Source organism: Sapajus apella, unplaced genomic scaffold, assembly GCF_009761245.1.
Source record: "Sapajus apella isolate SASKATOON/1434 unplaced genomic scaffold, GSC_monkey_1.0 scaffold78, whole genome shotgun sequence".
Classification (NCBI taxonomy): Eukaryota; Metazoa; Chordata; class Mammalia; order Primates; family Cebidae; genus Sapajus; species Sapajus apella.
Genome location: NW_022437018.1, coordinates 9,701,583 through 9,717,125, shown reverse-complemented (window position 1 = coordinate 9,717,125; position 15,543 = coordinate 9,701,583). Strand labels below are relative to the sequence as shown.

At 40.2% G+C, this 15,543-nt stretch overlaps 1 protein-coding gene across 3 annotated transcripts in view; it reads right to left on the bottom strand.

Annotated features, from left to right (window-relative positions):
- Positions 1–15,543, bottom strand: part of SIRT1 (sirtuin 1) — a 43,842-nt gene that overhangs the window by 15,415 nt on the left and 12,884 nt on the right. For 2 of the 3 annotated variants that reach the window (XM_032252601.1, XM_032252602.1), the window contains exons 5-7: positions 4,748–4,895; positions 3,550–3,629; positions 1,794–1,980 (exon numbers count right to left, since the gene is read on the bottom strand). In XM_032252601.1, the coding sequence (XP_032108492.1) occupies positions 1,794–1,980; positions 3,550–3,629; positions 4,748–4,895 (415 nt within the window). Of the gene's footprint in view, positions 1–1,793; positions 1,981–3,549; positions 3,630–4,747; positions 4,896–5,398; positions 5,524–15,543 lie in introns of all 3 variants that reach the window. The other variant, XM_032252604.1, reaches the window with a different exon arrangement.

Below are 15,543 nucleotides of genomic sequence, written 5' to 3'. Positions count from 1 at the left end.
GTGAGCCGAGATCGCGCCATTGCACTCCAGCCTGGGTAACGAGAGCGAAACTCCGTCTCAAAAAAAAAAAAAAAATTTCATGTTTCATTTAATTGCAAATTGTCTTGTATTCTACTTTAACAGAGTTTTATAGCTAATTATGTAAGACTGAGTTAACTGCTAAAGACACCACATATGAGATAAACACAAAACTGAAGAGCTTGATTCCATGTTTCTTCCAACTGTTTACTCTGGCTGCCTTGACACTGATGTGGGGTCTAATTCAATTCTCTGGCTAGGGATTTGATACTGTTTCCTCTCCTCTTTCTCTCTCACTTATGAATGGACACATCTGATGCAACTGAAATATCTCTCTTCTGATTCTTCACTAGAGGAATAAACAGGCAGTATGAGAATATATATGATAAAGAAATTATTCTGAGGGCAATAGGGATTTAAATTGTATGTGAACACTTTTATACACACAGCTTTTGGGTTTGCTAGATCAACATACCATTATGACATGGCTGATTGTTATTAGAAGAACGAACCAATCATTTTGAGCCCCCAAATTCATCTCACATGGTATGTTACACTTCTACCTTCTATCAAACTATACATTTGAATTTACTGGATGTGAAATCAATTAAATTGGAAAGATAACAACTATCTTATTAAGACTAAAAAATACAAGGATTAAGGACTGTTTCATAAATTGAGGCTAACCCTTGCAACAATAAAAACACATTCCACCAAAAAGTCTGTTAAACTCTATCTTGTCTTAATTTTTCACATTAATTAGGAGTAGAGTTTAGCATTACTTGTGGGTTTTTGGTTTTGTTTTTTTTGAGACTCTGTTGCCCAGGCTGGAGTACAGTGGCAAAATCTCAGCTCACTGCAACCTCTGCCTCTTGAGTTCAAGCGATTCTCATGCCTCAGCCTTGCGAGAGTAGCTGGGAAAACAAGCATGCACCACCCTGCCCAACTAAATTTTTATGTATACATATTTTTAAATTTTTTTAAAATGTTTATATTTTTAGTAGAGACAGGGTTTCACCATCTTGGCCAGGCTGCTCTCAAACTCCTGGCCTCAAGCAATCGGCCTGCCTTGGCCTCCAAAAGTGCTGAGATTACAAGCATGAGCCATCAACATTACCTGTGTTTTGACAACCCTCCACCCCCCTCAAAATGTCAGATTCACCAGTCTCTATGAACAACAATGCCACCTAAAAAAGTAAGTTTAGCCAGATGTGGTGGCTCATGCCTGTAATCCCAGCTACTCAAGAGGCTGAGGCAGGAGGACCACTTAAGCCTAGGAGTTTGAATCCAGCCTGAGCAACACAACAAGACCTCATCTCTACTAAAAATAAACAATTTTTAAAATTAGCTCTTTACCACTTTTTTTTTTTTTTTTTTTTTGAGACGGAGATTTGCTCTCGTTACCCAGGCTGGAGTGCAATGGCGCGATCTCGGCTCACCGCAACCTCCGCCTCCTGGGTTCAGGCAATTCTCCTGCCTCAGCCTCCTGAGTAGCTGGGATTACAGGCACGCACCACCAGGTCCAGCTGATTTTTTTGTATTTTTAGTAGAGACGGGGTTTTACCATGTTGACCAGGATGGTCTCGATCTCTTGACTTCGTGATCCACCCTCCTCGGCCTCCCAAAGTGCTGGGATTACAGGCGTGAGCCACCGCCCCTGGCCTTCACCACTCTTTTAAACAGAGGCAGAGTAAGATTACTAAGGTCTATTATACAGATCCACAACCCATGGCATTATATATAGAAATGTTTTCCAAAAACCATTACCAACTTACTTGGAATTAGTGCTACTGGTCTTACTTTAAGGGAAGATCCAATAACAATCAGGAGATCAGCTTCATCTTTGTCATACTTCATGGCTCTATGAAACTGTTCTGGTAAATTTTCACCAAAAAACACAATCTCTGGTTTCATGATAGCAAGTGGTTCATCGGCTGGGCACCTAGGACATCGAGGAACTACCTACATATGTTCAGATTTTGGTTGAGGTAGAGAAGCGAAGGGTAAGCCCAAGTAAGACAACATTTCCATACTTGTAAGAAAACATTTCAGAATTATTAAAAAAAAAAAAAAAAGAAAAAGATAAAAGCTATGGATAAACAGCAACTGGATTACAATCTAAACGTCAACTGTCAATAGTGGAAAGTTTATTAATATACTATGAAACAATGAAATATTATGATATTATAATATCTATGTAGAAAAAACACTGACATTCAAGAATCCATCATATATTAAGAGGAAAAACACAATGTGTGTATATACACAAAATGGGAATTGATCCTTTTAAAAAAAAATACATGCCAGGCGCAGTGGCTCATGCCTGTAATCCTAGCACTTTGGGAGGCCAAGGAGGGCAGATCATGAGGTCAGCAGATAGAAACCAGCCTGGACAACATGGTAAAACCCTGTCTCTAAAAATAAATAAATAAATAAATAAAATACAAATTTGTAAAATAAAATGATTTCATTTTATTTTTTGAGATGGAGACTTGTTCTGTTGCCCAGGCTGGAATGCAGTGGCATGAACTCTTGGCTCACTGGAACTTCCACCTCTCGGGTTCAAGTGATTCTCCTGCCTCAGCCTCCCAATAGCTGGTATTAAAGGTGTACGCCACCATGCCAGGCTAATTTTTGTATTTTTAGGAGAGACAGTGTTTTGCCATGTTGGCCAGGCTGACCTCAAATGATCCACCCACCTCAGCCTCCCAAAGTGCTGGGATTAAGCATGAGCCACTGCACCCAACCAATGATTCCATTTTACTATACTGTTCTTACTTTTTTTTTTTTTTGAGACGGAGTTTCACTCGTTACCCAGGCTGGAGTGCAATGGCGCGATCTTGGCTTATTGCAACCTCCGCCTCCTGGGTTCAGGCAATTCTCCTGCCTCAACCTCCTCAGTAGCTGGGATTACAGGCACGCGCCACCATGCCCAGCTAATGTTTTGTATTTTTAGTAGAGACGGGGTTTCACTATGTTGACCAGGATGGTCTCAATCTCTTGACCTCGTGATCCACCCGCCTCGGCCTCCCAAAGTGCTGGGATTACAGGCTTGAGCCACCGCACCCGGCCCTGTTCTTACTCTTTCCTAATGACATGATTAACTCTACATATTGCTAAACACATAGGATATATTTCTGGGTAATTTTTATTTTCTGCTACATTTTCCTATATTTTTTGGCAATGAATATGTATGAAATACTTTAAAAAGATTACCACAACAAATATAAGGTCCAAACTTGACAGGCACAAAAAGGGAAGAGGATCAGAAAAACTACCATAACAACACTTGCTTATGATCTGATATTTTATGTTTGGCTTAGACACTAAGAAGACAATTTCATAATTTTAAGAGACTTTATAGACCTGTTTTTTTTACTTAAGGTACTGAAAGTTTCTTGTGTATTTCACCAAAATTCCCAGTGCTAACTATTTTCTTCCTGGATCAGGAAAAAAAAAAAAGGATTTTGAGGCAAAAGAAGAAATACATCAGAGACATGCACAATTCCTAAAATACGGGAAACAAATTACCTGATTAAAAATATCTCCTCGAACAGTTTCACAGTCAACTTTGTATTTACAAATCAGGCAAGATGCTGCTGCAAAGGAACCTAAAAATAACCAACATATACATGCTTTATTAAAGAAGTTATTTGTCTCTTGAACACACCACAAATGTTATAAAATTTGACAATTTAAGAAAGTTGACACACCACAAAGGTTATAAAGTCTGCAAAGTTAAGAGAGTTCAAAGATTTTTAACTTTTATTTTAAAACTCAGAACACACTGCAGATTTTGTGATACACTACAGGAGAATCTAGGGGATAAAGAATTTACATATATACTTATTTATTTACACATAGAATAAATACAATTCTCAATCGCTGAGACACTGATATAACGATGCCTTCTAAAGCTACTCTTTTCAACTCATTAAAAAAAAAAAAAAAGAATATAAATAAAGCTACTCTTTTCAACAAAACTATAACAACTCACTCCTCCAGGGCTAAAATCCTGCAAAGTTAGATAGTTCCAATTCTACCACCTCAGCTTAGCAGTTCTTAGAAACAGTTCAGATACATAAGAAAATGACCTGTTCATGTTTTACATTAAACATTTCTAAATCTCTGAATCCTGTACATCTCAACTATCCAGTTCTCTTATAGTTTCATAATCTAAATATGTCGTATTTCTTCATTAGTAGCTAATATTATTCTTATAAAAAAATTTTTAAGAGTCTTACTCTGTCACCCAGGCTGGAGTGCAATGGCACCATCTCAGCTCATTGCAAACTCCAACTCCTGGGTTAAAGTGATTGTCGTGCCTCAACCTCTTGAGTATGCTCAGCTCATATTTGTATAATTAGTAGAAACAGGGTTTCACCACGTTGGCCATTCTCAAACTCCTGGTCTCATGTGGTCTGCCTGCCTTGGCCTCCCAAAGTGCTAGGACTACAGGCAGCCACGGCATCAGGCCAGAAGAGACTGCAAGCAGCTGCAACATCTTTGAAATCCAAAACCACACTATTATATGAGGTTTCATATAAAGGCCAATACTTCTGTTATTATTATTTTCACTTTCCACTTTTCTGAGGTTATTCTACATTAATGAGATAACATGATTAAATAATGCTTAATCTCCACTTCTAGATGGCAGTCTGCTTTCTAATCCTGATTTTTCCTATAAAACTAAAATAAACTATAGAAAAACATTCTGAAGTTTACTAACCATGACACTGAATTATCCTTTGGATTCCTGCAACCTGTTCCAGCGTGTCTATGTTCTGGGTATAGTTGCGAAGTAGTTTTCCTTCCTTATCTGACAAGGCTATGAATTTGTGACATAGAGATGGCTGGAATTGCCCAGGATATATTTCCTATATCAAGCAAAAGGTAGAAAAAATTTATATTAGTGAAATAAACAACATGTAATACGTTTAACAAAAAACTACCGATTATAATACCCCACATATAATTTTAAAAATGAAACAGATGAGCATTTTAAAGTATCTAGATGGATGCAACACACACCTACAAAAGGACTGTTGTTATCATTTGTATAAAACTCAGCAATTAGTGAACTTGGCCCCTTGAAGAAAAGGACAAAGTCGACCGGTAAACATTTCTAATAAATGTTGATATTTTAATAAAAGTCAGAAGTAATACAACCTTAGGATATCTAACTTTTTTGGCTGCAAATTCAGATATTTTTCTTTAAAGAAAAAAGGGAAAAGTTTAAAACTAAAATTACAAATAACAAAGATAGGGTGATTTTTTAAAAAAGCACTGTCAATACAAGAATATTTAAATTGTTATTTGATTTATCATTCATTAGAATATCAACCTGTTGGAATTTTAAAGCTAAAGTTTCAATCCTTACCAAAATTGTTTTCCTTCCACTGCACAGGCACATACTGGTATAGTATAGAGTTGCTCATGAATGCTGAGTTGCTGGATTTTGTGTGTGTGTTTTTCCCCCCAAATAATGCTTCAATGCTGTTTCTTCTTTAAAAACAAAGAATTCAGATATACACATGGCAAAAAGATCAGAGAAAAAGTATCAATTTTGGTCCTCCCAACTTTTGACAGTGTTTTTATTAAATTTCATTTAGTAAGTGCTATGGCAAAGGAAGTTTCTTCTCTACTTTTTCCTTTAAAGTAGTAGTGCTATCATCTACTTACTTCCTTACCATTCATTACAGGCTCTAACCTATCATAATGCCAGCAAAAAACTAGACACAACCGTATGTCCATCAGTAGGGAACCGGTTGCATAAATCTGGTACATCCATAATAGCGGAGTATGTCGCTATTAAAAAAGAATGAGGGAGATCTAGATGAACTGACCTGGAAAATGACTCATGACATACGTGAAAAAAGCAGTAGTCACCAGTATGTATAGCTTGTTTTGTTTTTGTTACTAAGCAAAAATTGGAATTATATGCACATGTATATAGATATGTCCATTTAATCAATCAAGTCAGGAAGGATACAAACAGGCTATAAGCAGATACGGGGGGAACTTTCACTTCTGACATTATACAAAAAAAGTTTAACAGAAATTCAAGATGACTTTTTAACCTATTTAATCTTTCAAATAAAAAAAAAATTCCCACTGAAACTTCTAGGTTCTACTTCCTAGGCTCCTAAGTAAAACCCAAGTGAATTCTGTAACAGCTATCACATACATGCTGCTAAAAACCTTACAATCGAGTATTTACCACAAATTGTGTCAGTAACTGCAATTTAAGAAACGGACAGTGCAAATAGTAGCAAGGGAAAAGCCTAATGAAGTCAATGTTTACGGAAAATCAAAAGGTAGCTTGTTTTGGGAAAGTAAGTTGTGTTAAATCAACCAATGTTTTCTTCCCCACAATGCTTTGTTCTAGAATATTTACATTTGGGAGATTAAACATTTTAATGTCTTATTAAAGCTCCTTCTGGAAATAGCTTTTAGAGTATTTTAAGCACTCTGAGAATATGCTAGGCAACAGATAAAATAGGATTCATAGCAGTAAGGAAGTGATAACAGCATGCCAAAGGCAGAATTTTAAAAAAATAAATAAAATAAAATAACTCTAGTCAGGTGTGGTGGCTCACACTTGTAATCCCAGCACTCTGGGAGGCCGAGGCAGGTGATTACGAGGTCAGGAGTTCAAGACCAGCCTGACCAATATGGTGAAACCCCATCTCTACTAAAAATATAAAAAATTAGCCAGGTGTAGTGGCATGCGCCTGTAATCCCGGCTCCTTAGGAGACTGAGGCAGGAGAATAGCTTGACCCAAGGAGGTGGAGGATGCAGTCAGCCAAGATTGCGCCACTGCACTCCAGCCTAGGCAATAGAGCAAGACTCCGTCAAAAAATAAAAATAAAAAACCACCAAACAACTCCAGGACATGATCAGGGAACAAAAGTACCAAGACTCCACCCCCCCCACCCCCGCCAAATTAACTGTGTGTCTTATCCATGCCCACCCCCACCCTTTCTAAAGGGTAGGGTAAGAAACACAAAGATCTACAGGACACTAGATTTAGCTCTTATGCTGGCTTCCCTCCTGTCCTACTTATAACAGTTCAAGGTTAGCCCTTAAAATTAGTCTAACTACCTTTAAGACAAATTATAAAGGACATTTTTGTTTTATTTTATAAGCTACATTTTACATCTGAGAATGTGAATGATTTGAGTCTTTGACTCATGCTGTCAAGTATGAAATGGACCATGTCTGAATTTTTAGATTTAAATATAGTGTTCAGACAAAGAGAAACAGTCCAGGTGTGGTAGCTCACACCTCTAATTCTAGCACTTTCGAAGGCCAAGGCAGGCAGATCATCTGAGATCAGGAGTTCAAGATCAGCCTGGGCAACATGGCGAAACCCTGACTCTACAAAAAAATCACAAAAATTAGCCAGCCTCATGGTTCATGCCTGTAGTCCCAGACACTTGGGAGGCTGAGGTGGGAGAATCACCTGGGCCCAGGGAGGTGGAGGTTCCAGTGAGCTATGACCGTGTCACTGCTCTTCAGCCTGGGTGACAGAGTGAGAGCCTTTTAAAAAAAAACCTAAAACTGAAATAATGGAAAAAATCACTCTGGAAGGACTGTTCTGTTCTAATATAAACCACTCCTCCTAACACAGGACCACTTGCTGAAAACCAAATTACTGGAGATACAACTCACAGATAGAATATGGATTAACTCTTCCGTGGTCAAAGTATGACATGCTGAGCCCTGTTCCAAGCAAGACCACCCAGATCTGAATATCCTAAGGCCTTTTTAAGGAAGCAATCATAAGAGCTAGGCCATTCTGTTGCTGCCACATGGATCCTTACAGACTAAGAATGGAAGTAGAACTGGAACCAAAGGCTCAAAACACTATAAAAGCAAACCCTGCTTTCACATAGCCATGTCTGGAAACGTGTAAATAATCCAGGAATTGGCCATAGGCAACCAACATGGGCAAAACTAAAGCTGAGAATGATCTGTAGAAAAAATGGCTTTTCTCTAGAGATTACGCCTTTCTTTCTTCTCCAGATTTCTAGCAATATGAATAAAAGACCCCAGAATAAAAGGCAAAGGTGCCAATACGGTGGCTCACACCTATAATCTCAGCACTTTGGGAGGCGCAGGCAGGTGGGATCAGGAGGTCAAGAGATCAAGACCATCCTGGCCAACTTGGTAAAACCCCATCTCTACTAAAAATACAAAAATTAGCTGGGTGTGGTGGCGTGTGCCTATAGTCCCAGCTACTTGGGAGGCTGAAGCAGAAGAATCACTTGAACCCAGAAGGTAGAGGTTACAGTGAGCTGAGATCATGCCACTGCACTCCAACCTGGCAACAGAACGAGGCTCTGGCTCAAAACAAAACAAAAAAGGCAGGTGGGCATGATGACATAGGCCTGTTGTTCCAGCTACTGGGGAGACAGAGGAGGGAGAATCACTTCAGTCCAGGAGTATGGGAGCTGTAGTATTCTATGATGGTGCCTATAAAGGTGCCACACTCCAGCTCACACAACCTAATGAAATTCACCCCTACCCCCACCCCTTTTTTTTTTTTCCCCCCGAGATGGAGGCTCACTCTGTCACCCAGGCTGGAGTGCAGTGGCGCAATCTCAGCTAAGTGAAACCTCCACCTTCTGGGTTCAATCAATTCTCCCACCTCCCAAGTAGCTGGGACTACAGGAATACACCACCACCTCCAGCTGATTTTGTTTATTTTTAGTAGAGACAAGGTTTCACCTGGCCAAGACAGGCCAGGATAGTCTCGATCTCTTGACCAGGCTGGTCTCAAATTCCTGACCTCAGGTGCCACCACCCACCTTGGCCTCCCAAAGTGCTGGAATTACAAGTGTGAATCACTGTGCCTGGCCAAAATTCCCTCTTTAAAAAATAAAAAGTGTTAAAAGAATTAATCAAAATGTACAGATGCTATTCTCTGCTGATATCTACCTCCTCCTATATATAGATCAGATGGAGGCAGTAAGTAGAGTTGCTAAGAAAATAGAACCTAAACTTTCCTTCCTGTCAAAAAAAAGTGAAATACATCAATCCTGGCAAGGAGAGTCCTCATAATCCCTCCTGTCTCTTTCATTCCACAAAACCACACTAGAATAAGCCACTCAACATCTTAATCGATACTAATAAATTGGTCACCTGACAAACTGAACTGTATTTCAACATATAAATAAGCATGGCTATGTTCTTTTTTTTTTTTTTCCCCCAGTTTTGAGACAGAGTTTTGCTCTTGTTGCCCAGGCTGAAGAGCAATGGCACAATCTCCACTCACCGCAACCTCTGCCTTGCCTCCCTGGTTCAAGGAGTCTGCTCCCTCAGCCTCCCAAGTAGCTGGGATTACAGGCATGTGCCACCACACCCAGCTAATTTTGTATTTTTAGTAGAGACAGGGTTTCTCCATGTTGGTCAGGCTGGTCTCAAACTCCTAACCTCAGGTGATCCACCCACCTCAGCCTCCCAAAGTGCTGAAATTACAGGCATGAGCCACCACACCTGGACAACTATGGCTATGTTCTAATAAAAGTTTGTATTTATGAACAATGGCCTAAGAATTTCATATAATGTTCAAGTGTCATTAAATAGTTCTTTCAATTTTTCCCCCAGCCATTAAAAATTAATTATTAGCAGAGGGTGGCATTGGGAATATGTTGGAAGGAGTAAGTTCAGGAGATCTATTGTTGACTATAATTAATAACATGTTCTATACCTGGAAATTATTAAGAATAGATTTTAAATGTCCTGACCATCCAAAAAAAAGCATGTGAAATAGTGAATATTACCCATTCCATAATGTACACACATCAAAACATGTTGTACATCATACAAACTTTGTTGATTTAAGTAATAATGCTTAATGCTTAGCTCACAGGTTATACAAACACAGGGAGTAGGCCACATTTGCACAGAGGCCATAGTAGGCCAACTGCTATAATAACCTAACACAAGAGAATGTCAATTAGTTAAACTGCCAGTCACCACTAATAAACTTCTAGTATGCACCACGTATAATATAAGCACTTTTATTTCTTCTTTATTATTCTACAGACAAGACAAAGGACTGGGTTTTTTAACTTGTTGAAGGCTGTAAAGAAAACAAAGAACGTATGACAGAGACCCTGAGCAGTCCACAAAGCAGACTACATATTTACTACCTGGCCCTACCTTAGCTAAAAAAAAAGTTTGCTGACCCAGCTGTAGACATATACCCCGATGCAGATGAAAGAAAACAAACCAAACATAACTTGCCATTTTGGTCACAAGAGCAAGTAAGCAGCAGAGCCTTGTTTTGGTATGAAAATCCAGCAACAGCCTGGGCAACATGGTGAGACCCACTCTACCAAAAATACAAAATAGCTGGGCATGGTGGCGCACACCTGCAGTCCCAGCTACTCAGGAGGCTGAGGTGGGAGGGTTGCTTGAGCCCAGAGGACAGAGGTTGTAGTGAGCCATGATCACACCACTGCGCTCAGCCTGGGTATCAGATCAAGACCCTATCTTAAAAAAAAAAAAAAAAAAGGAAAGAGAAAATCCAAAAACCCCAGCACTTAACCTCTATGCAATATTCACTGCCTTTTAAGTTTCTGATCCCTCCTCCTGAAGCTTTCTATTTTTCTCTTAGGATAAGCACCATTTCTATTACGTATTACAAACCAAATGACTAAGACTAGTAAATACATTTCAGTTTGCTCACCTTCATGGGATTACTAAAGGCTGGAATCCAAGTAAGCCTAACTCTTCAAGTATATATAATGTACACAAACAACTATTATGTATTAATAAAATTTTTAAGGTAAATCAAAAGAAAAAGAACATAATTATTCCCAGAAGTCAATGTGAAAAAACAACCAAATGGGGACAAATGGCTAAGAACAAAGAGGCAATTCAGGGATACACAAATAGCCAGTAGTAGCCAGCAGTCACCCACACTAATAAAAACAAAGCAGGCCTAGCCTGGTGGTTCACATCTACAATCCCAGCAGTTTGAGTAGCTGAGGCAGGAGAATTACTTGTGCTCAGGAGTTTGAGACCAGTCTGGGCAACAGAGCAAGACTGTCCACACACACACACACACACACACACACACACACACACACACACACACAAAAACCGCTGAGCATGGTGGTGCACACCTGTAGTACTAGCTACTTGGGAGGTTGAGGCAGAAGAATGATTTGAGTTCAAGAGCTGGAGGCTGCAGGAGCTATACAATCACACCACTACAGTCCAGCCTGGGTAACAGAGGGAGATCTTGTCTCAAAAAATAAACGCCTTAATGTTTTACTTTTTTTTTGAGACAGAGTTTTGCTCTTGTTGCCCAGGCTAGAGTGCAGTGGCACAGTCTCGGCTCACTGCAACCTCTGCCTCCCAGTTCCAGAGATTCTCCTGTCTCAGCCTCCTGAGTAGCTGGGATTACAGGTGTGCACCACCATGCCCAGCTAATTTTTGTATTTTTAGTAGAGAAAGGGTTTCACCATGTTGGCCAGGCTGGTCTCGAACTCCTAACCTTCAGGCGATCTGTCTGCCTCGGCCTCCCAAAGTGCTGGGATTATAGGTGTGAGTCACCATGGGCCTGTTTTACTTACTATAGTTTTTAAACTGCCTTAAAAACAACACTAGATCAAAAAGACAAAAATGTAGATACCTATCAAAAGGAGACATTAATACATTGTGAAACAACTTTAAAACAGAATACAACACAGCCTTCTTTGAAAAATAAGGTATATCTATTAAGTGCTGTTAAAAAAACTATCAGCAGCTAGGCACAGTGGCTCATGCCTATAATCCCAGCACTTTTGGTCTCATGCTATCTTTATTTTGGCTTATTGTTTGAGGAATTAAATCTCCTCTCACAAAGAAAAAATTCTCCCTCTTTAAAAATCTTTTCCCTCCTCTCCCCTCCCTTCTCCTTCTTCCCTTTGGGAGGTCAAGGTGGGCAGATCACCAGGTCAGGAGTTCAAGACCAGCCTGGCCAACATGGTGAAACCCCATCTCTACTAAAAATACAAAAAATCAGCCAGGCTTGGTGGTGCGCACCTACAATCCCAGCTACTCTGGTGGCTGAGGCAGGAGAATTGCTTGAACCCGGGAGGCAGAGGTTGTGGTGAGCGGAGATCACACCATTGCACTCCAGCCTGGGCGACAGAGCAAGATCTCCGTCTCAAAATAAAATTAAATAAATAAATAAATAAAGTAATTCCCAAGAATATTATATGGTGAAAAAAAGCAAGACAGAAAACAGTGTTTTTTATTCTGTTGGTAATCATTTATCAAATATTAAAAACTTATCCTTACATCCCTCCCCCATCCCAACACAATTTTATTTTTCCCCTGAAGGATACCCAAGAGTTTCACCATGGTAACCACTGAGGATAGATATTACGGGCAGGAAAGACGGAAGGGGCAAACTACATATAGATATATAATTTCTGAAAGATACTGCACTCCAGTCTGGATATCTGGGCCAGACACTGTCACCAAAAAGAAATGAAGATATTTTAATGCAACTAATGTATTGTGGGGTTTTTGTAGATTTGAGGTAAGTATAGGTGGCAGTCGCATGCTAAATCAGCCCAATTAGCTAAATCCCAAAGTGCTGGGATTACAGGCCTGAGCCACCACACCCGCCCTGATGGAAGATTTTATTTCAGCCCTTCCAAGCTGCAATAAGACTTAAAGAACTCTGACATGTTTCTCTGAAATTCAAAACAGAAATTCACTTTCAGGAATTTATCATAAGAACACTGGAAACATATCAGAAAAGGGCAATTGTTACAAAACTATTTGTACATTTAAATGTACAACTGTGTAACCCTCACTCTCACCCTAAACCTAACTCTAACCCTTACCCTCACCCTAACCCTCACTCTTAAAAAAAAAAGAAAAAAAAAGCAAAAAAAGTACAACTGCACATTCAAAACATACACGTGCAGAATTACAGTTCACCACTTGATAGACAACAATTAAAAGTACTGAAGGCTGGGTGCGGGGCTCACACCTGTAATTCCACCCAGCACTTTGGGAGACTGAGGCAGGTGGATCACGATGTCAGGAGATTGAGACCATCCTGGCTCAGGGTGAAATCCTGGCTCTACTAAAAATATAAAAAAATTAGCGGGGTGTGGTGGTGCTGCCTGTTGTCCCAGCTACTCCGGATGAGGCAGGAGAATCACTTGAACCTGGGACGCAGAGATTGCAGTGAGTCGAGATTGCACCACTGCACTCCAGCCTGGATGACACAGTGAGACTCCATCTCAACCAAAAAAAAAAAAAAAAAAAAAAAAAAGAGAGAGACAGTATTCATGTACCTCACAGAAAGTTTATTATCTTAACTAGAAAATACTACAAATCCAAAGCAAAGTAAAACACCCAAGTTTTTTCTTTTCAGGATGGGTCTCGCTCTGTTACTCAGACTGGTGTGCAGAGGAGAAATCATAGCTCACTGCAGCCTCAAACTCCTTGGCTCAAGCAATACTCCCACCTTACTCTCCTGAGTAGTTGGGACTATTATCACAAGCCACTGGAAAAATACGGTAACATAAAACAGCAAAAGCCAACTTTTATGCTAAGAAGGCTCACTGCAACCTCCACCTTCCAGGTTCAAGTAATTTTTGTATCTCAGCCTCCCAAGTAGCTGGGATTACAGGTAAGCATCACTAAGTCTGGCTATTTTTTGCATTCTTAGTAGAGATGGGTTTCGCCATGTCTGCCAGGCTGGTAACCTGGGCTTGAGTGATTTGCCAGCCTCCGCCTCCCAAAGTGCTAGGATTAAAGTCATGAGTCACCTCAGTTGGTCTCAATGAGTTATTTGGCAACAAACATTTTGAAGACATTTTTTATTGTCAGGACTTGGGGTGGGGGTCCAAATGGCATTTTGTGAATGGAGGCCAGGGATTTTTTTTTTTTTTTTTTTTTTAAGACAGAGTCTTGCTCTGTCACCCAAGCTGGAGTACAGTGGTGCAATCTTGGCTCACGGCAACCTCAGCCTCCCAAGGTGGAGTGATTCTTGTGCCTCAGCGCGTACCACATCCAGCTAATTTTTATATTTTTAGTAGAGACAGGGTTCCACCATGTTGGCCAGGCTGGTCTCTTGAACTCCCAGCCTCAAGTGATCCGCCCACCTCAGCCTCCCAAAGTGCTGGGATTACAGGTGTAAGCCGCTGCACCTGGCTGTCCAGGGATATTGCCAAACATCCTTCAACACACAGGAAAGTTCCCCACAGCAAGTAAGTATCAGCCCAAGGCTGGGTGCAGTGACTCATGCCTGTAATTACTTTGTAAGGCTAAGCAGGAGGATTGCTTGAACCCAGGAGTTCGAGACAAGCCTGGGCAACACAGTGAGAACCTGACTCTACAAAAAAAAAAAACTATCTAGGTATGTGGTATGTGCCTGTGTGGTCCCAGCTACTCAGAAGGCTGAGGCAGGAGCCCAGGAGTTCAAGGCTGCAACAAGCTGTGACTGCTCAACAGAGTGAAACTGTCTCAGAAAAAAAAAAATCCAGCCCAAAATGTCAATAGTGTCAAATTTTAAAAGCTGCTCTAATAGAGCAGTAACTTTCTTAACACACTTCTCCATTACTTGGAATTTTCAATCTAAATGAAATTTAAGGGCTGGGCACAGTGGCTCACACCTGTAATCCCAGCACTTTGGGAGGCCTAGGCAGGAACATCACCTGAGGTCAAGAGTTTGAGACCAGACTGACCAACACGGTGAAATCCCATCTCTATTAAAATTACACAAGTTAGCCGGGCATGGTAGTGGGTGCCTGTAATCCCAGCTACTAAGGAGGCTGAGACAGGTGAATTGCTTGAACCTGAGAGGTGGAGGCTGCAGTGAGCCAAGATCACACCACTGCATTCCAGCCTGGGTGACAAGAGCAAAATTCCGTCTCCAAAAAATAAACTTCTAAGTTTCTTCTCAATAATTGCATACAATCAATTGCGTAATAGATGGTATAGAAATTCTTTCCTTCCAAAGTAGCTAAATTTCACCAATAATATTTCCTCTTTTCATGGCTTCATTTTAAATATTTTCTCACAACTAGCAAAAATCATAAACCATTTTAGTGAATTTTCTGACTAGTATACTGACTCACAAAAAAACTTAGGTTATCCTATCAGTATTCTATTCTTGCACTATTTGGAAATTTAGTAAAATATTGACAATATTTACATACTTTCCCCATCCTCCATTTTAGGGTACTATTCTGCACTCTTCGTCCTTATTTATTTCTCCTTAAATGATCTTGGCTCACTGCAACCTCCGCCTCTTTGGTTTAAGCGATTCTCCCTGTCTCAAGCCTCCCGAGAAGCTGGGACTACAGGCACCCACTACCACGTCCAGTTAATTTTTGTATTTTTTAGTAGAGAAGGGATTTAGCCATGTTGGTCAGGCTGGTCTTGAACTCCTGATCTCAGCTGATCCTCCCCCGCCTCAGCCTCCCAAAGTGCTGGGATTACAGGTGTGAGCCACTGTGCCCCGCCTAGAAGCTTTTTTTTTTTTAGTCAGTTTCCAATGT